At 37.8% G+C, this 23,453-nt stretch overlaps 1 protein-coding gene across 18 annotated transcripts in view; it reads right to left on the bottom strand.

Moving 5' to 3' along the window:
• Positions 1 to 23,453, bottom strand: part of GPHN (gephyrin) — a 598,378-nt gene that overhangs the window by 60,953 nt on the left and 513,972 nt on the right. For 10 of the 18 annotated variants that reach the window (XM_036071131.2, XM_036071134.2, XM_036071140.2 and 7 more), the window contains 4 exons: positions 20,184 to 20,239; positions 19,601 to 19,720; positions 18,003 to 18,061; positions 16,595 to 16,748 (listed from right to left, as the gene is read on the bottom strand). In XM_036071131.2, coding sequence (XP_035927024.1) covers positions 16,595 to 16,748; positions 18,003 to 18,061; positions 19,601 to 19,720; positions 20,184 to 20,239 — 389 coding nt within the window. Of the gene's footprint in view, positions 1 to 16,594; positions 16,749 to 18,002; positions 18,062 to 19,585; positions 19,721 to 20,183; positions 20,240 to 23,453 lie in introns of all 18 variants that reach the window. The other 8 variants (XM_036071130.2, XM_036071133.2, XM_036071135.2 and 5 more) reach the window with 1 other exon arrangement.

Genomic DNA, 23,453 nt, shown 5'->3' with positions numbered 1-23,453 from the left:
CAGTTAATACGGGCAAATATATAATAAATATGATTCTCTTCCTAAAGAGCGCATATTTTACCCCACTTGTTCTCATATTTTACTCCTAGATGCCAGTACAGATAGAATTAGTCTATAGTGTGAATACAGATTTAGATTAGGTTATAAAATACTTAAGAGTAGGGATCCTTAACACATGCAGACTTTACCAAAATGCAACTTTAATTTATACATCAATTTCAAGATGGACTTTTGATTTCAGAAATATAAAATGAAAAAAAGTACATCTTGGAAGTGAGGAAATCTGGAATATTATCTTAGGAGGTTGAAGGCAAGCCTGCATATTTTAGATACGTAGGCTATTAATATGACCAATACTCAGGGCTTCATATCTCAGTTCTCCCAAACAATACTCAGTTCTTCATATCTCAGTTCTCCCAAACAATAACCTCTAGCCCTTCAATCTTCCTTCTGACTCAGTGGTGATACCATGTGGCAGGACCTTTGGCTTTGCATTGGAAAAGTAGTAGCTTTGCAACCAACTGTCCCCTTAAAATAGCTAGAGAAAAACTGATCATCTTATTCAGTGTCACCTGGGAGCCTTCCCTTCAAATATGCATTAATTTAACTTAATCAGATGCCATGTGACTGACAGAGCTTAGAAAATTGCTACTGCAGTGCTAATATAGATTAATTTTCTGATCTTAATTAACACACAGTTATTGAAGTCATTATAATTTTATAAAGGCAAAGGCTTACAGCTCTTTAACTCCATTAATTAGACAAATTGCTTCAGAAAGAAAACTGTGTGGTTATATAATTTTTTTTTTTTTCACAGAAGGGTACTGACCACCAACTAAATAAGAGTCCCTCTTATTAGGGTGTTTTCTTTGACATTCACATTCCTTTCTGTTATTTGCTGCAAACAGTTCTCAAAATAACAGAACAATTAAAGATCATTGGAGAACTAGTTATTTATATGTAAAACTGACATAATGAAATAATACCTGGTTAAATGAGGATGTGGGATTTACAGTGCATTTTAAGTATTTTCAAAGAAAACAAGCAACTGGATGGGAGTATAAGTCTGAATATAGAATAAATTCACAATATTTCCTTTTAAAACTTAATCTTATTTTCTGGTATCCTATATTTCTGGTCATCTTTGGAATGATGCCTGAAACTTGTCACAGTTAAAATACAAAAGAAAGAAAAATACAAAGTAAAAAAACATATAAACAATCATCTCCATACCTTGTTACTTTCCTGTCTACCATATATTAAATTTCAATTTCTTCTGTTCTTATCAATGGTGCACTGCTTTCACACATTAAACCTTTGATTCTTTTTATTTCCCTTTGTAGTCCACTATCTTCCCAAAGATTACAATCCTTAAGAACATCCTAATATATCTCCTCCTTGACCCTGTTTTCAGTCACGCTCTTACCAAGGCCCCCCCTTACATTCAATATGTCTGACTGTTTGCAAATCCTTATAATTGGTTATCTTGCCTACAAAGTCTTTCCTTCTGAGAAAACAGAAACATCAATTTGCAAAACTGTACTATTATTTGCATAACAGATAAACTGTACCAAACTATGAAATATAACTCAAACAACTATCTTAAGTCAAATTGTTTTAACACAAACTTGTTTAGATTTATATGCTCCAAGAACAAGGACAAATTGAGACCATGATAACTCTACATGAACTCATGTGCTCCAAAGATAAGACTGTTTCAGCGACTCACCTATTTTACAAATCTGATCAGTCTCTACCTAGACCTTACTTACTAACTTCTACCTTAAAACCACCCCCAGTTCTCATGACCAACTTCAGTTCTCAAACTCCTGTAACTGTCCTTAATTTCCTCCTTTTGGGACACTACCGGGACTGTGCCACAGTGATACTCTCCCTTGCTCAGAAATGTTAATATACACTGCTTTATATAATCAACAGGTTTCCCTGATGGTCATTGTATTAAGACTTTGATAGTCATGTAGGTCCCACCAAGACTTAGTTAGGCAAGAACCCTTTCTACCAGTTCTCATATTGGTTACATTGCACCTCATGGAGGTCTCTTGAGCCTCTTTGCTCTGGAGATTCTTTGTCTATGATGGTAAGTCCAGCACTTGCTTAAGGTCTAATCCTTTTTTGTTGAGCTTCCAAAGCTAGTTGATATCAATTTTGTTTTTTGTAAGAATAAGGTTATGAGGACTTTTTGGTTATCTGATCCAATTTGTATGAATTTTTGTTTTCCTCGTAGAGGTGCTAAAGCATTGATTTGATACTAATCATTCTATTTGTCAGCAAAAAAGATGTAGTTTATTTGGCTACATTGTTGTGTGTCTGTAAGAACTTTTCTTTATGTTTGAAAAACTGGCTTTGGAAGCCATCTCTACCTCTTTCCACTGATTTTTAGGGTCACCTGTTAGGGATTCAACCTCAGTGCTAAGGACTTTAGACATAATACATAAGCAATATTTTCCCTTTTGACTGACCTTAGCTAATGAATTCATGTGTTCATCTAATAATAAACTTGTGCCACCTCCTGGCATAACTCTGGCTTGTTTTATTTTTCTTGCATTTATCTTTCTAAAAAGTATAAACTCGGGGTGCGTGGGTGGCTGGATCAGATCTTAATCTCACGGTTTTGAGTTTGAACCCCATGCTGGGCTCTACACTGGGCGTGGAGCCTACTTAAAAATAAATAAATAAATAAATAAATAAATAAATAAATAAATAAATAAAATAAAAAGCACAAATTCATCAAGAACAATTTGGACCTTGAGAGCTTATTTGGAGGTTCTACTAGGGGAGTGCAGCTACTCGTATACCCTTGACTGAAGAACGGTCCTCCTCTATCGGGGAAGGTCGTCCTCTTCGACCCAGTGCGTAGCTTTGGGAGGGACGCACATGGAGCGGTGAGGGAGGAAGGGGACACCCGCCTAGACAGCCAGATCAGCCGAATCAACCCTGGCGATCAATGGGGTGACAGATGTCACAGCCAGATCGCCCTCACATCCTATCAAGAACAATTTGGAATTCCAGTGGTCATTTTGGAGTACATATGACATTACCACATTTATTCACTTAAAAGCATGTTGAGAACAAAGGGGAATACATTTATGAATATTCAATGCAGATTAGCATTTTTATTGTTGTGCCAAGCTTCAAAATAAAGTTTAAATAAAAATGTAAAAAATTTAAAATTTTTTTGTTCAACCCTCATGAGGAGGTTCTCTGTCTCCTTTCTAAAAGAGAAATCACTATGGACTCTGAGAAACAAACTGAGGGTTCTAGAGGGGAGGGGGTTGCGGGGATGGGTTAGCCTGGTGATGGGTATTAAAGAGGGCATGTACTGCATGGAGCACTGGGTGTTATACGCAAACAATGAATCATGGAACACTACATCAAAAACTAATGATGTAATGCATGGTGATTAACATAATATAATGAAAAAAAACCAAAAAAAAAAAGAAATCAGTTTATTTTAAGAAACATCCTTCTTTGTTTCTGTTCTTCAGGGATTTAATCCCATGGTCTTGATTGAATTACCAAAGGTCCTAAAATTGGCTAGAATGACTCACTTTCCCTTTTTTATGTTTTGAAATGGGTTTGTCTGCATCTAAGACCTTTCCTCTCTTTGCAAAGGGAGGATAATTAGACTTTTATAGTGGTAACTCTTTCCATATCCCTTGCAAGCATCTCCCTTATACATTCCTACTTTTCTTTCTCCCGTTTCTACAAAACTCAATTCACTAATTGATCAAAAACCAGTTCTAGTCATTATGGACACACCTTAGAAATATGCAGAGTAAAAAAAAAATACTCAGTCCGGATAAACAGATCTAACACAAAGAGAGGGGAGAAAGGTCAGATTATAAGCTCTAATGGAGCATGTTCTTATTCTAAATAGCTTTTGATTAAACTCTGGGAAAAAAAGTTTTAATTGAGAGTTAAACTAATTGCCTTGGTTACTGGGTTATAAGAAAAAAGAACATTTGGACCTTCCAAACATAATTTAAGAATTTGGTTTATAAATACAGAGATTTACAAACTGTATTTGAAAAAAAGTCCACATTCTATTTCTATTATGATGCCTTTTTGTACAAATTAGACTGATTTGATAATCTTGGTTTAAAAATTGTCCTGACTTTAATAGTATGTAAGAAATTATACTAGAACAATATTTTAGTTTAATTTTAATCTTCTCAATTTCCTTTCCTGGTTTTGCTACAAGATAGCAAAATTTGTGTTCATCTAAGTCTGAGAATGATGATATGGAATGTGTCTGTGAGAAGAGGCTGATGAGGTCCAAGACATGCTACCCCAAAATATGGCAACTGTTACACTGGATGTTTCAAGCTGAAGGAATTTGAGAAATGGCATGTGTAGGAAGGACTTTCTGATCTTCTCCTTAAGCAGGTCATAAAACCCTCACGTGAGAGGTGCCCTCCCTATGCCTGGAGGAAAGGAGCATTCTTATCTCTGAAGATGAAGGGACTAGAGGAATCTGAATGAACAAGCCTTGCTGTTTCCCTCAGTTTACTATACTTTCCTCATACCCTTTATCCTATTATCTTTTTCCGTGACTTTCCACTCATCAAACCTAATATAAAAAGGCTCACGTTTAACATTTCTTCAGGTCTTCATTTTCTTAGGAAGGCTCTTATGTCACATAAAACTTATATTAAATAAATGTGTATGTCTTTTCTCTTGCTAATCTGTCTTTTGTTATAGGGTTAACAAAATTTAGAACTTCAGACATTAAAAGGCTTGAGGAAAAAAATATTTTTTCCTCCCCTACAAGATGAATTAGTTTTTTAAAGATTTATTTATTTATTTTAGAGAGAGAGCAAGAGAGCGAGAGAGCGAGAGCACGCAAGCATAAGCAGGGGAAGGGGAAGAAGGAGAGGGAGAGAGAGAATCCAACAGACTCCCCACTGGCATGGAGCCCAATGTGGGGGTTCAATCTCACAACCCTGAGATCATGACCTGAGCCTAAACCAAGAGTCAGACGCTTAACCAACTGAGCCACCCAGGTGCCCCAATAAATAAATCTATAAAGAAAAATTGCTTTAACACCAGCTCATTCAGAACTGTAATTATATATTCACAGAAAGTTATACAAATAGTACAGAGAGGTCTCTGTACCCTTCACCCAGTTTCCCCAATGGTTACATTTTATATAACTATAGAATAATATTAAGACCAGGAAACTGACATTGGTATAAGGTATATGTATACTTCTTTTTCCACCTCAACACATATGTAGATTTCTGTAACCTGCCACCTCAAATCAAGACACAGGACTGTTTCATCACCTCAAAGATATATCCCTCATGCTATCCCTTTATAGTCACATTCTCCGTCCTCTCCATCCCTAACCTATGGGAACCACTAATACATTTTCCATCTTTATAATTTTGTCATTTTAAGAATGTTATATAAATGGAATCATATAATGTGTAAACTTTTAAGATTGTTTTTTTTCCTCACTCAGCATAATACCATTGAGATCCATCCAGGTTGCTGCATGTAGCAACAGTTCATGTCTTTCTATTGCTGTTTCCAGTTTTGGGTATTACAAATAAGGTAGACCACTTATATTTAATGTAATTATTGATATGTTAGGGCTTACATCTGCCATTTTATATTTTGTTTGTTCTTTTTTGTTGTTTCTTTTTTCCTTTCTTTTTTTCCCCCCTTCCTCTGAATTACTTAAATATTTTTTAGAATTCCACTTTGATTCACCTGTATTATTATTATTATTATTATTATTAAAGATCTATTTATTTATTTATTTGAGAGAGAGAGAGAGAGAGCACACATGTGCAGGTGCGTGAGTGATGGCAGGAGGGGCAGAGGTAGAGAGGGAATCCCAAAGCAGGCTCCTCACTGAGTGCAAGCCCTACACACCTTGATACCAGGACCCTGAGATCATGACCTGAGCCAAAATCAAGAGCCAGCTGCTTAACTGACTGTGCCACTCAGGTACCCCTCACCTGTATTATTATTATTATTATTTTTTAAAATTTTATTATCTTATGTTAGTCACCATACAATACATCATTAGTTTTTGATGTGGTGATCCACGATCCATTGTTTTCGTATAACACCCAGTGCTCCATGCAGTACGTGCCCTCCTTAATACCCATCACCAGGCTAACCAATCTCCCCCTCCCCTCCCCTCTAAAACCCTGTTTGTTTCTCAGAGTCCCTAGTTTCTCATGGTTCATCTCTCCCACCGATTCCCCCCCCCCTTCATTTTTCCCTTCCTTCTCCTGATGTCCTCCATGCTTTTCCTTATGTTCCACAAATAAGTGAAATGATATGATAATTGACTTTCTCTGCTTGACTTATTTCACTTAGCATAATCTCCTCCAGTCCCATCCATGTTGATGTAAAAGTTGGGTATTCATCCTTTCTGATGGCTGAGTAATATTCCATTGTATATATGGACCACATCTTCTTTATCCATTCATCTGTTGAAGGGCATCTCGGCTCTTTCCACAGTTTGGCTATTGCAGACATTGCTGCTATGAACATTGGGGCGCATATGGCCCTTCTTTTCACTACATCTGTGTCTTTGGGGTAAATACCCAGGAGTGCAATTGCTGGGTCATAGGGTAGCTCTATTTTTAAATTTTTGAGGAACCTCCACACTGTTTTCCAAAGTGGCTGTACCAACTTGCATTCCCACCAACAGTGTAAGAGGGTTCCCCTTTCTCCACAACCTCTCCAACATTTGTTGTTTCTTGCCCTGTCCATTTTTGCCATTCTAACTGGTGTAAGGTGGTATCTCAATGTGGTTTTGATTTGAATTTCCCTGATGGCTAATGATGATGAACATTTTTTCATGTGTGTTAGCCATTTGTATGTCTTCTTCAGAGAAGTGTCTTTTCATATCTTCTGCCCATTTTTTGACTTGATTATTTGTTTTTTGGGTGTTGAGTTTGAGAAGTTCTTTATAGATCTTGGATACCAGCCCTTTATCTGTAGTGTCATTTGCAAATATCTTCTCCCATTCTGTGGGTTGCCTCTTTGTTTTGTTGACTGTTTCCTTTGCTGTGCAGAAGCTTTTTATCTTGATGAAGTCCCAAAAGTTCATTTTCCCTTTTGTTTCACTTGCCTTTGGAGATGTACCTTGAAAGAAGTTGCTGTGGCCAATGTTGAAGAGGTTACTGCCTATGTTCTCCTCTAGGATTTTGTTGGATTCCTGTCTCACCATGAGGTCTTTCTTCCATTTTGAGTTTATCTTTGTGTATAGTGTTAGAGAATGATCGAGTTTCATTCTTCTGTATATAGCTGTCCGATTTTCCCAGCACCATTTATTGAAGAGACTGTCTTTTTTCCATTGCATATTTTTTCTGCTTTGTTGAAGATTATTTGACCATAGAGTTGTGGGTCAATATCTGGGCTCTCTATTCTGTTCCATTGGTCTATATGTCTGTTTTTGTGCCAGTACCATGCTGTCTTGGTGATCACGGCTTTGTAATAGAGCTTGAAATCAGGCAACGTGATGCCCCCAGCTTTGTTTTTCTTTTTTTTTTTTAAGATTTTATTTATTTATTTGAGAGAGAAAGAATGAGAGACAGAGAGCATGAGAGGGAAGAGGATCAGAGGGAGAAGCAGACTCCCTGCTGAGCAGGGAGCCTGATGCGGGACTCGATCCTGGGACTCCAGGATCATGACCTGAGCTGAAGGCAGTTGCTTAACCAACTGAGCCACCCAGGCGCCCCACTTTGTTTTTCTTTTTCAACATTTCCTTGGAGATTAGGGGTCTTTTCTGATTCCATACAAATTTTAAGATTGTTTGTTCCAGCACTTTGAAAAATGTCATTGGAATTTTGATCGGGATGGCAGTGAAGGTATAGATTGCTCTGGGCAGCACAGACATTTGAACAATGTTTATTCTTCCGATCCAGGAGCATGGAATGTTTTTCCATCTTTTTGTGTCTTCTTCAATTTCTTTCGTGAGTGTTCTGTAGTTCCTAGAGTATAGATCCTCTACCTCTTTGGTTAGGTTTATTCCGAGGTATCTTATGGTTTGTGGTACTATTGTAAATGGAATCGTTTCTCTAATATTTCTTTCTACAGTTGCATTGTTAGTGTATAAGAAAGCAACTGATTTCTGTGCATTGATTTTGTATCCTGCCACATTACTGAATTGCTGTATGAGTTCTAGTAATTTGGGGGTGGTGTCTTTTGGGTTTTCCACATAAAGTATCGTGTCATCTGCGAAGAAAGAGAGTTTGACTTCTTCTTTGCCAATGTGAATACCTTTTATTTCTTTTTGTTGTCTGATTCCTGTTGCTAGGACTTCTAGTACTATGTTGAACAATAGTGGTGAGAGTGGGCATCCTTGTCGTGTTCCTGATCTTAAGAGAAAGTCTCTCAGCTTTTCCCCACTGAGGATGATATTCGCTGTGGGTTTTTCATAGATGGATTTTATGAACTTGAGGAATGTTCCCTCTATCCCTATACTCTGAAGAGTTTTAATCAGGAAAGGATGCTGTATTTTGTCAATGCTTTTTCTGCATCAATTGAGAGGACTATATGGTTCTTCTCTCTCCTCTTATTAATATGTTCTATCACATTCATTGACTTGCAAATGTTGAACTACCCTTGCATCCCGGGGATAAATCCCACTTGGTCATGGTGGATGATCCTTCTAATGTATTGTTGGATCCTATTAGCTGGAATTTTGTTGAGAATTTTGGAGTTCAGATTCATTAGGGATATTGGTCTGAAATTCGCCTTTTTGATGGGGTCATTGCTTGATTTGGGGATCATGGTAATGCTGGCCTCACAGAATGAGTTTGGAAGCTTTCTTTTGTTTCTATTTTTTGAAACAGCTTCAGGAGAATAGGTATTATTTTTTCTTTGAATATTTGGTAGAATTCCCCAGGGAATCCATCAGGCCCTGGACTCTTGTTTTTTGGGACGTTTTTGATCACTGCTTCAATCTCGTTACTGGTTATTGGCCCATTCAGGTTGTCAATTTCTTCCTGTTTCAGTCTTGGTAGCTTATAGGTTTCCAGGAAGGCATCCATTTCTTCCAGGTTGCTTAATTCATTGACATATAGTTGTTGATAATAATTTCTAATAATTGTTTCTATTTCCTTGGTGTTGTGATCTCTCCCCTTTCATTCATAATTTTATTAATTTGGGTCCTTTCTCTTTACTTTTGGATAAGTCTGGCCAATGGTTTATCGATCTTATTAATTCTTTCAAAGAACCAGCTTCTAGTTTTGTTGATCTGATCTACTGAGTTTCTGGTTTCTAATTCATTGATCTCTGCTCTAATCTTAATTATTTCTCTTCTAATGCATGGCTTAGGCATCATTTGTTGCTTTTTCTCTAGTTTTTTAAGGTGTAAAGTTAGTTGGTGAATTCGGGATTTTTCTGTTTTTTTGAGTGAGGCTTGGATGGCTATGTATTTCCCCCTTAGGACCGCCTTTGCAGTATCCCATAGGTTTTGGACTGATGTTTTTGTTCTCATTGGTTTCCATGAATTGTTTAAGTTCTTCTTTGATTTCCTGGTTGACCCAAACATTCTTGAGCAGAGTGGTCTTTAGCTTCCAAGTGTTTGAATTTCTGCTACTTTTTTTCTTGTAATTGAGTTCCAGTTTTAAAGCATTATGGTCTGAGCATATGCAGGGAATAATCTCAAACTTTTGGTATTGGTTGAGACCTGATTTGTGACCTAGTATGCGGTCTATTCTGGAGAAAGTTCTGTGTGCGCTCGAGAAGAATGAGTATTCTGTTGTTTTAGGGTGGAATGTTCTGTATATATCTATGAGGTCCATCTGGTCCAATGTGTCATTCAAGGCTCTTGTTTTTTTGTTGATTTTCTGCTTAGATGATCTGTCTATTGCTGAGAGTGGAGTATTGAGGTCTCCTACAATTAACTTATTGTTATCAATATGAGTCTTTATTTTGGTTAACAGTTGGCTTATGTAGTTGGCTGCTCCCATGTTGGGGGTGTAGATATTTACAACTGTTAGATCTTCTTGTTGGACAGACCCTTTAAGAATGATATAGTGTCCTTCTGTGTCTCTAATTACAGACTTTAGTTTAAAATCTAATTTGTCTGATATAAGAATTGCTACCCCAGCTTTCTTTTGAGGTCCATTGGCATGGAAGATGGATCTCCATCCCTTCACTTTCAGTCTGGATGTATCTTTAGGTTCTCTTGTAGGGGTGCCTGGGTGGCTCAGTTGGTTGAGTGATTGCCTTTGGCTCAGGTCATGAACCTGGAGTCCTGGGATCGAGTCCCACATCGGGCTCCCTGCTCGGCGAGGAGTCTGCTTCTCCCTCGGACCCTCCCTCCTCTCGTGCTCTCTCTCTCGCTCTCTCTCTCTCTCAAATAAATAAATAAATTAATTAAAAAAATGAGTCTCTTGTAGACAGCATATGGATGGGTCCTGTCTTTTTATCCAATCTGCAACCCTGTGCCGTTTTATGGGAGCATTTAGGCCGTTCACGTTGAGAGTGATTATTGAACAATATGAATTTATTGTCATCCTGTTGCCTGTAAAGTCCTTGTTTCTATAGATTGTCTCTGTAAATTTCTGTTCTATATCACTCTTGGGGTCTTTCTCCTTTTATAGAACCCCCCTTAATATTTCTTGCAGGGCCGGCTTAGTGGTCACATATTCTTTCAGTTTCTGCCGGTCGTGGAAGCTCTGCAATTCTCCATCCATTCTAAATGACACCCTTGCCAGATAAAGTATTCTTGGCTGCATGTTCTTCTCGTTTAGTACCCTGAATATGTCTTGCTAGCCCTTTCTGGCTTGCCAGGTCTCTGTGGATAGGTCCGTTGTTATTCTGATGTTTCTCCCTCTGAACGTAAAGAATCTCTTCCCCCTCACTGCCCTTAAGATGGTTTCCTTGTTTCTAAGATTTGCGAGTTTTACTATTACATGCCAGGGCGTTGGTCTGTCTTCCTTGATCTTGGGAGGGGTCCTCTCTCCCTCTAGGACACGAATGTTTGTTTCATTCTCCAGATTAGGGAAGTTCTCAGCTATGATATGCTCAAATATGTCTTTTAGTCCTCTCTCTCTCCACCCCTTCAGGGATCCCAATAATTTTGACACTGGAACATTTCATGGCATCACTTATTTCTCTAATTCTGTTTTCATGGATTTTAAGCTGTTTCTCCCAGGCCTTTTTTCCTTCTTTTCTATCAGTTGGTCTTCTAGATCATGAATTCGTTCTTCTACCTAGTTTAACCTAGCTGTTAGAGTATCTAGATTAGATTGGATCTCATTGTAGCACTTTTAAGTTCTGCCAGTTCAGCTTTCATTTCTGCCCTTAGAGACTCTATGTTGCCATTAATTGATTTCTCCATTCTAGCTATCATCTTCATAACTGTTACCTGAAGCCCATTTCCAACATCTTGGTTATATCTGTATCCATTTGTAAATCTGTGGCAAAAGTCACAGTCTCTGAGTCTTTCCTATTTTGGGGGTTCCTCCTCTTAGTCATTCTGTTGAGGGGTGGTTGAGGGAATGTACAGAGTCTAAATTATTGACCACAACCCAAGCAAGATGCACCTGTTTTATAGGGACCTTAGGGTTGTGGCCTCTTGTTCTCCTAGCCTGTCTTCTGGGGGAGGGGCCTGCATTGCTGTTACTCAGGCAACCCTGTTTGGGCAGAGTTGTCCTGCCCCCTGTGGGGGAGGGGGAGGATGGGCTCAGTGAAAACTGGTTTTTGGGGGCTTTCATTCTCTGGGGGCTTTCCAAGTCTCTTCCTAGACTCAGAGCAGAAGAGACTGTTTCCAACCCTCTGCCTCAGAACAGAGAGATCGAGAGATCGCGGTCTGTTTTTCAGTGAGCTCTCCAGGCCACACTATCTCCGTTTCTGTCTGTGCTGCTAGAAACTGCAGTGTCTTGGGTTGTGCGCCCCTTAGCAGCGCTCTCAGCTGTCGCTTCCAGGTCCAGGCACATTTTTGCCCTTTGTGCTTCTAAAACCACCAGCTGCCCTCAGTTCGCATGCGCGACCCTGCAGCTCCAGGGTTCAGTCTGGGGGGCTGCCCTAAAGTCCTTTCCCCACTGCTACCGGTCTGCGAGTTTGTCCCCTGTCCCGAGTGCGGGAAGCAGGATCCCAAAGGCTCCCTCCCCCTTTTCGTTTATCTTCCGATATCTGCCCATGGAATCACAGCTCCCCGCTTCATACCTCGAAACCAACCGCCTGCAATGTTCTGTTTGTAGAGATCCAGATATATCTTCTTAAATCTCAGGCTGATTTCGTGGGTGTTCAGAGTGGTCTGGTAGATATCCAGCTCAATTCAGGGGACCAGTTGGAATAGGGTCCCCTACTCCTCTACCATCTTTTCCTCCTCCATAAGTATATCAAACTTAACATGTCCAAAACAGAAGCCTGATTTCTGCTGCCTAATTTTTCTCACCTGGGTAAGTGATAACTATCCTTAGAACTGATCAGGTCAAAACCTTGGAGTTTATCTTGACTCCTCACTTTCTTTTATATTCTACTTTGAATTCACTAGTAAAACCTGTTGGCTTTACCTTCAAAATATATCCTTATTATTTCTCACCATCTCCACTGCTACCACTCTGGTCCAAATCTCTTGCTGGATATTATATGTTTTTCTAACTAGTCTCCCTGCTTTTTTCCTTTTCTCTCCTATATGCCATGCCATATTGAAGCCAGAGTAAACATTTAAAAATTTAAGACACGTTATGTTTCATGTTATGTTTCCCTTTCTCAAAACTATTTAGAATAAAATGGTCTTATCTCCCCCACCTCACCTCCTTTTACTTTGCTCCTTTCCTTCTAAACTTCAGCCACAAACATGACAAGCATACACCCTACCTCAGGGCTTTTCTGTCTCTGTTGTTCCTTTTGCTTGTAACTCAATTCCCCTCACATGGTTGGCACCACCCTTAGTACCTTCAGATTTCCACTCTAATTTTGCCTCATCAGTGAGGCCGGATTACCCTATATAAAACAGAAGACTCTATCACTCAGGTCTGGAAAGGAAAACCAAATCATCTAGGTATTTCATATGAAGAGGAGTGGAAGAAAAAAGGATTTAATAGGGAATTGGTTACAAATGTGTTGAGAGGGTTGGAGAAACAAAAGGAGAAAAGTGTGTCTCCAATGATCAGGAAGTCACCACTGTCCCTAGGGATGCTGGGGGAAAGTGATGTTACTGAGGATTGAGGAGCTTATACTTCTGCTAACTTCTTTCCAACTTCTAATATTGTGTTAATGCATTCCAATGACAAAACCTAACAGGACGACAGCTGGAAAGAGAGCCCAGGAAATTGGGTTTTCAGCCTTCCAGCCTTATTGTATAGGGGAGAGTATGAAAGGGCTGATGCAGGGTAGGCTTCAACAGGTAATATCTGGCATATACTTCTTCTACTACTAGTCTTTATCATCTTATTCTTTATTTTTCTTCATACCACTTACCACTATTTGTTCATTGACTATCTCCCTTACCCTGCCTCCATCAGAATATAAATTCTGTAAGAATAAGGAATTTGTTTTTCTGGTTTGCTGCTATATCCTGAGCAGTCAGAACAGTGCCTGGCATCAGTATGGTAGCACACTAAATGGGAAGGGGTGGTGGAAATGGTTTGCCCCAGTGCAGCATATTTTATCACTGACTTTGCTTAGAATTGCCAGTGCATGGTGATGATAAAAAGCGGAATAGCTTGTAGTCAGTTTTATTATTATTTTCTAATTTTCTACAGCCAATGCATCCTATTATGTGAGGGTAAAGAGTTAACAAAACCCTTTTCCATCTCTAAGGACAAATTTGAACTTGGGTTAACTTTCTAGTTCTGTTTCCCTAGAAATTTGATAAAGATGAAATGTCAGCTTGTTACTAGGCAGCATTTCTTATGGCAAAAATAATCTGTGATTGGTAACTTGCAAATGGACTAGAAGGAACTATAAAGGAACTATAAATACCTAGTGGGAAGTGACAGCTTTGGGCTTCTGTGAATATGGTGACACTTGTATCTGGACATTTCCCTCATAGGGACCCTGGAAGCTGTCTAAGATTGTTATAAGAAACATTGATTCTTATGTAGGATATGCTTCTAAGTTGGTGGCTCCTATACTCTCCCAGTATAATTCTTGTTCCCTTGCACCTGAATGTCACTTGAAGAAAAAAGAGAATAGCTCTTGGATGGCTGTGTAGATGACTAAGAGGACTAGTTCCACTGAAGATGAAAGTCTGATGCAGCCCTGCTGGACACTGAGTTTCCTGTTCAAAATCCTTCTAAATAAACTGGTTCATGATACAGTGTATTCACATCTTATAAGTCTGATTTTAGTTAACATAATCCCTGATGGGCATTTCAACATGTAATAGATGCTTAATAAATATTTATTGAACAAATACACGAGGTTGGAAATGTATGCCACAGTTATGTAATTACTGGATGGTATTACCTAAATGTTAACATACACAGTTTGTTGAAACAAACAAATGTCTATATCGACTGTTCTGTATTAGTTTTAGTTCACAACTGTACCTCCCCAATTTTGATATAATTCCCTCATCCCAAATAAACACATGTAGTCACAAAATACTGGGCAGGTTTTAAAGACAGTATACACAGACATCTTGTATGGCATTCTTTGGGTTGCCCCAGGCCACTGTTCTGCTTACTATCATACCACACTGGATTCAAAAGTGGACATATGTGAAGGTACTCATATCAGGGGAAATCAGCACTTAAGGGGAGCTTGAGCTGTGACTGACTAAATTATAGACTTGCCACATTAACAGACAAGTGTAATTTCTTTTGGCCTCTCTGAAAATAAATAATTTTTTCCTATTATTTTCTGTGTATCTAAGATCTCAAGCCTTCAAAAGAGATACTATATTTTATTCATTTCTTTTATCCCCATTTTCCAGTATAATGCCTGGCATAGAGGTACCCAACAAACATTTGTTGAGCTAAACTATACAATCACAGAGAGTCATAATAACAGCTAACTTTGGATGGAAATAGGGAAGGAATACCGAGCTATATGGAACCAGAGATTATGGATTTAGAAACATTATTTTAGAATGTGGATTTAGAGATTTAGAAACATTATTCCCTTGGAAAGCTATGATAAATACAGTAAGCCACAGAAAATAGCATCTATCAAAGCCTCTCCAAGGATAATCAAGCCTATGGAGGCAGGAAACTAGGACTACAAATTCTTCCTTAGATTCCATGATGTAAGTATCATCTCTAGTCTTACCCCATCACTTTTCTTTCACTAGCAAATAGTTTTAATACAGAATGCATGATAGCTTTAAAAAGGATAGGTGAGACTATAGTCCAGCCCTACAAAAACATTAGGAAGAATACAAGAAATATAGCTTAAACAAAATTGCCTAATAACTAGTTATTTATGAATTTGCTCATTCTCTTTAGCTTTCCCAACCCCCATGAACTCACTTAGATGCACAAAGCATATAAATATATCACAAATAAGAATAGTTCATTAAGTCAACCAGTTTATTAGAATTTCTTTCTGATGCTAAACATAGTGTCAGTTGGTCCTAGGGATATTAAAATCTTCACTATGTAGATCAATTGAAAAGAATGTTTTGGGTCAATCAATAGTTTTAGGGAATGACCAGTACACCTATACTGGGTATAGAATCCTGATTCATCTCTCCATTAGCGAAACAAATACTCTATTCTTTTCTTTTGCCCTTTCTAAAAGAACTATAAGGGTAATGGAGAGACCTTTGAAAATATTTATTTCCAAGACTTTAAGAAGTTAAAAATAATGATAACAAATAAATGGCTTATTTTCAGAATAAAATTAGAGATTAAAAGAGAAAAAAAAAGAAATCCTGTTAATCTTTTAAAAAATAGTAAGGTCTAAAGGTCTAAAAAAATCTCAATAGTTTCTGATTCTGTTCTTAGGCTTTGAATTACCAGCAGATCCATTTTTCAATATTCCCAGTTTGATTAGAACCTCTGACTTTTTGTATAACCTAAGCAAAACATGGAACAGGAAATTTTTCAAAAGTTTTCAGAGAAAGATTGACTAAATCCCCATCCTAAATCAGGGCTGAAATGACATTTGACATATTGAGAAGCATGCCACTAGAGATGCTATCTTTGGAGAAAAAGAGAAAAGATTATCAAATTCCTCCTGGTGATTAAGGATCACATGGACCTTCCAGGAAGATGAAGGGCTAACCATTGTATCCCAATTCATTGATTTATTTCCCACACAGAGATGGCCCATCATCTCAGCAGCAGGGTAAGTAGAATTCATTGTCCTAATAGACTGAGAACTAAATTTGCATAGTTGAACATCTATAGCTAGCAGTCAACATTCTTTGTTTATATGTACTGAGTGTGTGCAAAGGTCATTGGTTGTAATAGTTTATTCTAATCAATGGAAGGGAACATTTCTCAATATGTAATTTCTAGTCTTCCTCCTTCTTATCTTCTGTACTTGAATTATCCTGAGGCCAATTTAATATCCTTGTTACAGGTATGTGGTAAAATCTATAATCCACAATGTTCTATTTACAACACAGAAGTCAAAAAGACTTTTACCTGAAAGTCCAATTACCTCCCCCTTCCACCCTCCCCCCCCCTTTTTTTTTTACCTCATTCCCTGTCGACATGACTGCAACAACTGGAAACTTATTAACTTCAACCTCTGTGACACCTACAGTTGCCAGAAGACCAATCTCTGAGGGGCCCATATGGGTTCCTTTGGCCAAAACGCATTCCCCTCTTTTAATGTCATGGCCGATGGGTCTGAAAGTCAAAGCAGAACCATAAACAGAGTGATTAAGAATAATATTTTCTCAACTGACTTTAGTGTCAAGGAAGGAGGACATTCAAGAGGAGAAAAAAGTCAAGAGATGAGGCAGGAACAGAATAATAAAATAAAAAGCTTCTAAAAACTATGCTTTTTTAATAAAAAAATTTAAATCACACAATGGAAGAGAGAAATAGGATTTCCATTATTGCTGAGGAATATGTTATTTCACATCTGAAGATTTTATTTATTTATTTGACAGAGAGAGACACAGCGAGAGAGGGAACACAAGCAGGGGGAGTGGGAGAAGGAGAAGCAGGCTTCCTGCTGAGCGGGGAGCCTGATGTGGGGCTCGAATCCAGGACCCTGGGATCATGACCTGAGGCGAAGGCAGACGCTTAACGACTGAGCCACCCAGGTGCCCCTGTTATTTCACATTTGAAAACTATTTTACAAATTGCTTTGTACTAAATTACAGTCAAAAAATACCAACCACAAACTTTCTTTGATATAAGGCAAGAATTTATATGAAAATATCTAGTGGCATTAATGATAAGAGGTCCATAGCATGTTAGCTTTGAGGTGAGGAGAATAATATTGATGAGGTTACAGTCACAGGGCTAATTTCTATTTGGACAACTTAGGCTGGCCCAGGTCTATGGCCACAGAAGTCCACTCAGCTTGGCTTCTTGCCATAGGGATGTGAGAATTGTAGCTTTGTTATAAGCACATTTGAGCAAATTAGTATTGATGGGATCAGGGCAAACGTATTCCAATGTAAGAAAAATAATTTATATATGCACTCCTTATGTTAAGACAGTAGTCTCATTTTTGTATATAAAGAATAGCAGATTATTCTATTCTTATTGGTAGTCAGTGGAGGAGGGGCTATCAGCTAATTGCCTAAAAACTCAACTCTGGGATTATCTGTGTTGATACCAAATTCTGGAGTACCTAGGGGTGGAGGTGGATAATTTTGGATTATCTAGAAGTAGGATTAACTGTGGATGACTTTACTTCTTTCTCATGTTGCTTTTGACTATTTCATTTGCCTTTATTATGTTTATGAAAATGTAGGTAGAGTAGACATGAGCTGTAGAATTAAGAAAATTCATTTTGCTACTTGTTAAAAGTCCTGAACACTAATGGCTAAATGCCTGAGCTGTGGATTTACAATAGCCATGCTCTCTTGAATTTATGATCATGTAGAAACAAAAGTTGGCTATACATTCTATACATTATGAATTTACCTGATATCTTGGCCTGGTCGAGCTTGCACCAGAATTCGCACTTCAAGCTCCTCAGTGCCCTATAATAAAAGCAAGTCATGTAATTTTAAACAGAATAATCTAACAGAATTTTGATCAATACAATTTAGCTACTCAGATGCTTTTATAATCAGATAGGTCCAGAATATATACAAATACAGAGAAACAGAACCATTTGCTACACATTTTGAACATGATAAATTTCTATCACAGGTTTCTGAAAAACTAGGTTTGATGCCAATAAATTTATTTGTAAATCAATAAAAATTTTCTTCATAATTTTCATGCTTTTAAAAAATGTACCACTTCAAATACTGGATCTTATATTGTAAGTAGCATTCTCAAGGGAAAATAAAAGATATATCTATATGGCTACCCTAATAGATACATCGAATGTGGATGGAGATAACCTGTCTCTTCTGTTCCCAGGAATCATGCCAAGTTTCCCAAATATCTGCAGAAATTTCAGCGAAGGACTTACAGTTTTCCTGGTAGTAGGTGTTTGTCTGTAAATTAATGGTGATCATTAATTTTACATTTATGGGCTGTGACACTGGAACTGTGTCTTGTCATCTGTCAGAGTCTGTGGATGCATGTGTTCTGGATTTCAATGCTTTGCTGGCTTCCCTGATGCCAATAAATCTGTTGGATAGTTTTAACAGCAGGCAGTGTGATCTGTATGCCAAGAGTTGAATTTTATAAGCCTTACATGTGGGAAAGTGATTGAAAAGACAATCCCAGACCAAGAGAAGTGGCTGTCTCTCAGCATGCCCAACTTTTACTATTTAGGCAGCACAGAAGAATGTTATTTATTTTAGCTCTAGCTTTTAAGACATAAAATATCTTAAACTACTTCAAAAAACAAGTTAAGATAGCCAGTCATTAAAATATCAGTTGAAACTATTCTTTTATTAGTGGCTGACCCTCTGGTTCCAATAACTGCCACTAGTTTCAGTAAGATGAAGGCCCGTTTAGACCAAGACAATTCCCAGAAGCCTTTAGTGTAGACTAGAGAGGGGGCACTGGCATAAATTCAAGTTTTCCAGGCTGTCCTTTGATGGCAAAGATTTTTCTGAATTATAGAAAATCAGAGTTGAAGGGTTATTTGGTTCAAATGCTTGGCTTAATGTAATATTCAAGAACTTGCCCAAGCATTCTCTGTTAAATTCTCCTTCACATTTTATCAGAAGCTAGTCTTGATGAACAAATTTCTCAGCTATAAGGTATGTCAACAGTTAATATCTCTGCTGTTCTATTTGAGGTAGTTTCCTTCCTTGTTTGCATGTGAAATTTTGTGGATCAAATGTGGTTCAAATTCTGTTAAAATTATAGTAATGATCATAAAAACAGCTCCTGTAACAAAAGATTTTCAAATATAAGGCAATTCCTATTTACTGGAGACCCATACACTACAATGTAAGATCCGAACATTACCAAAACAAACGAACAAACAAACAAAAGACAAAACAAAAACAAAAAAACCCAACCCAACCGGATTAATCTTATAAACATTTCAGAAAATGGGCATGGTTTGTAATACTGCCATAGGAACAGAGCAGTAAGACCTGGTGATGACGTACATCATCAGACTCCCTGATTAGTTCGGTATCTTCTACTTGTACTACTGCATCAGCACCGCAGGGGATTGGAGCACCTGTTGTAACCCGCATGACTTGTCCTGGCATTACCGTCTGAGTCGGCTGAAAATACAAACATGTAAGAAAGAATTGATTTACTTTGCTGTTGCAAAGGAAAAGTCTGCAGGAGATGTATTATTTTTAGAAACAAACCATAGGCTCTAAAGATAGTAACACAGGTTGGAGAAAAGTCTGAGAAGATCACCTAGAAACTATAGATCTATTCAGAACATTAATGTTTATATAGGAAGAAAGAATTATCTAATCATAGGACTGGAAAATGTTTGTGGGGTATGTCTGTGAAACATACCAAAAATACCATGCTGTATATTAAAAGATGCAGATTTCTTTCAGTTAAAAAATAATTATTTTGGCTCTTTCTCATGGGAACCTCCTTTAATCTCTTTGATAACCTGTCTAATTCATCTCTAGTATTTCCATTACAATGATGGTAGAAGCTTAGAATTCAATGCTAGAAGTCCATGAAACTGAAATCTTCAGGGCCTTTCAGGCCTATGAATCTCACCTGCTCACCAGCTTGGGATTCCCCAATGATGAAACGATCTCCTGGACCATCAGCAGCTGTGAGGTGAACAGAACCAAGAACAAACATCAAAATGGACCTATAGCAAGGAATAAGGATCTAGTGTTGGAATTTTAAAATTTGACTCAAATGATCAGATAAAGCTTCAGGAAAATGAATACTTTTCTGATCTCCTAGACCAGATAATGGCGTTATTACTACTGGTTTGATCTTTGTATCCACCATTCAAAAGTACCAGTAGAAGTGATTCTAATCATGCTGTTTCTTGGTGTCACTGGAGATGGTCTTCCTGTTGCTCCATAATTTGATACTTGTACTTTTAATTTTTTTCAAAGATTAATTTATTTAAATGAGAGAGAGAAAGACAGAGCGAGAGAGAGCATGTGCGAGTGGGGGGAGAGGCAGAGGAAGAGAATCTTCAATCGGACTCCCTGCTGAGAGGCTGATGTGGGCTGATCCTACCACCCATGAGATCATGACTCATGAGATCACGACCTGAGCTGAAAACAAGGGTCAGAAGCTCAAATGACTGAGCCACCCAGGAACCCCAAATACTTGTATTTTTTAAATAGAACTATTTCTTCTAGCCTGTCCTTCAAATAAATACCCCCCTTTCTATGGGTATATATTTGTGATGTATGTATACACTATCGTGGATATATCTATCTATACTGATATATTACTATTTATATTCATATTTTTCCATTTTCTACAAATTTCAAGCTATTTCATACTATTTTCTTATTTATCACCCAGTCTGATTTTCATAATAACCGTCGAGTAGAAAGAACATATCTTCTTTTTTACATTTGACATTTGAAGGAAATGAGTCACAGAACGAAGGAACTTAGGTTGACAAGTTCTTGTTAGTAGTAGACCTAGGACTAAAACACAGTCCCTTAATTCCCAATACAGCATTTTTTTTTTTTAAATAATTGGCCAAAATGCTATTTCTAAATCATAATATATAGGCAGCTGTGCATTACAATTTCCATTGACTATTTATTTTTAAATCAGAAGAAACACTTTCAGAATTGAGATGGAAAAACTTATCCATTTTTTTTCTATATACAGTATATATAGAATTACCCCATCCCCCACCCACCTCCCCTCCAGCAACCCTCAGTTTGTTCCCTGTAGTTAAGAGTCTGTCATGGCTTGTCTCCCTCTGATTTCTTTCCATTCTGTTTTCCCTCCCTTCCCCTATGATCCTCTGCACTGTTTCTTATACTCCACATATGAGTGAAACCATATAACTATCTTTCTCTGACTGACTTATTTTGCTTGACATAATACCCTCCACTTCCACGTCGATGTAAATGGTAAGTATTCATCCTTTTTGATGGCTGAGTAATATTCCAATGTGTGTGTATATATATACACAGACACATTTTCTTTATCCATTCATCTATCGATGGACATCTCAGCTCTTTCCACAGTTTGGCTATTGTGGACATTGCTGCTATAAGTGTTGAGGCGAAGGTGCCCCTTCGGATCACTACATTTGTATCTTTGGGGTAAATACCTAGTAGTGCAATTGTTGGGTCATAGGGTAGCTCTATTTTTAACTTTTTCAGGAACCTCCATACTGTTTTCCAGAGTGGCTATACCAGTTTGTATTCCCACCAACAGTGCAAGAGGGTTCCCCTTTTGCCACATCCTCACCAACATCTGTTGTTTCCTGACTTGTTAATTTTAGCCATTCTGACTGGTGTGAGGTGGTATCTCATTGTGGTTTTGATTTGCATTTCCCTGATGCCGAGTGATGAGCATTTTTCATGTGTCTGTTGGCCATTTGTATGTCTTCTTTGGAGAAATGTCTGTTCATGTTTTCTGCCCATTTCTTGACTGGATTTTTTGTTTTTTGGGTGTTGAGTTTGATAAGTTCTTTATAGATCTTGGATACTAGCCCTTTATCTGATAAGTCATTTGCAAATATCTTCTCCCATTCTGTAGGATGTCTTTTAGTTTTGTCGACTGTTTCTTTTGCTGTGCAAAAGCTTTTTATCTTGATGAAGTCCCAATAGTTCATTTTTGCTTATGTTTCCCTTGCCTCAGCAAATTATTAAGCCTTTCTCTAAACTTCAGTTTTCTTGTTGATAAAAATTGGGATAATACTTTAAAAGTAATATCTTTTAAAGCTTTTTAATTCTTTCATTCATTCACTAAATTTCTATACAGTGTTCTATGTCTTAAGTGTCATATCAGATGCTGGGACAGAATGGAGTAAAACCAGCAGACATGGTTTCTATTCTAATGCAGCTGTGATGTTTTTCAAAATCTGGACCAAATATGGAGGTGGACTGTAAACTTGTAAACAATTTTTAAAATGAGAATGAATAGAAATATATTTCATCACACATGGTAAGGATGAATATTGTTTCATGAAACTTATTTTTGTTTATATGTGTGCATATGTACATTTATATATTGTATATGTTATATATATATATTTTAAGATTTTATTTATTTGACAGAGAGAGACACAGCAAGACAGGGAACACAAGCAGGGGGAGTGGGAGAGGGAGAAGCAGGCTTCCTGCAGAGCAGGGAGCCCGATGCGGGGCTCGATCCCAGAACCCTGGGATCATGACCTGAGCCGAAGGCAGATGCCTAACGGCTGAGCTACCCAGGCGCCCCATGTTATATATGTTATATGTGTGTGTATAATGTATTTAATGTGTGTCTTCTTATGGGTGGGGTTAAAGCCATTGATGTAGTGGAGGAGATGGATATTAATCAAATAATCACACTAATGAATATATAAATGCAAATTATGAAAACCATTCTAAAGGAAAGGAATATAGTTTTATGAGATCATACAATGAAAGTGCCTGAAGTATACTGGAGGGTCAGGGAAAGCCACCTTGATAAAAGGATCTCTGGTTTGAATATGAAGGATGAATAAAAGGTAAGTAGGCAGAAGGGGTATGTGAGTGTGTGAGAGAGAGAGAGAAAAGAAGAGGGGGAGGGAAGGAAGGAGGGAGGGAGAAGGAGAAATATGAAGTGGAAATGCTCCATCTAAAGCTCTTCACCTATGTGCAAAGGCCTCTGGTTCATATCCTCCTTATATCTTATGCCCTAGCCACTCTCAATTTCTAGAACTGTAGCTCCCTGAGAATACCAAGATGACTCATATTTCAGCTCCATAATATATGTTACTTTCATTGCTCGGAGTGTCCTTTTTTTTAATCTGTGCCTTCTGATTAAAGACTTCTTAGCTTTTAAGACTCAGCTCAAGTGTCACCTTTT

Source organism: Halichoerus grypus, chromosome 8 (genome assembly GCF_964656455.1).
Source record: "Halichoerus grypus chromosome 8, mHalGry1.hap1.1, whole genome shotgun sequence".
Taxonomy (NCBI): domain Eukaryota; kingdom Metazoa; phylum Chordata; class Mammalia; order Carnivora; family Phocidae; genus Halichoerus; species Halichoerus grypus.
Note: the sequence above shows the minus strand (reverse complement) of the source record. Positions and strands in the feature narration are given on the sequence as shown.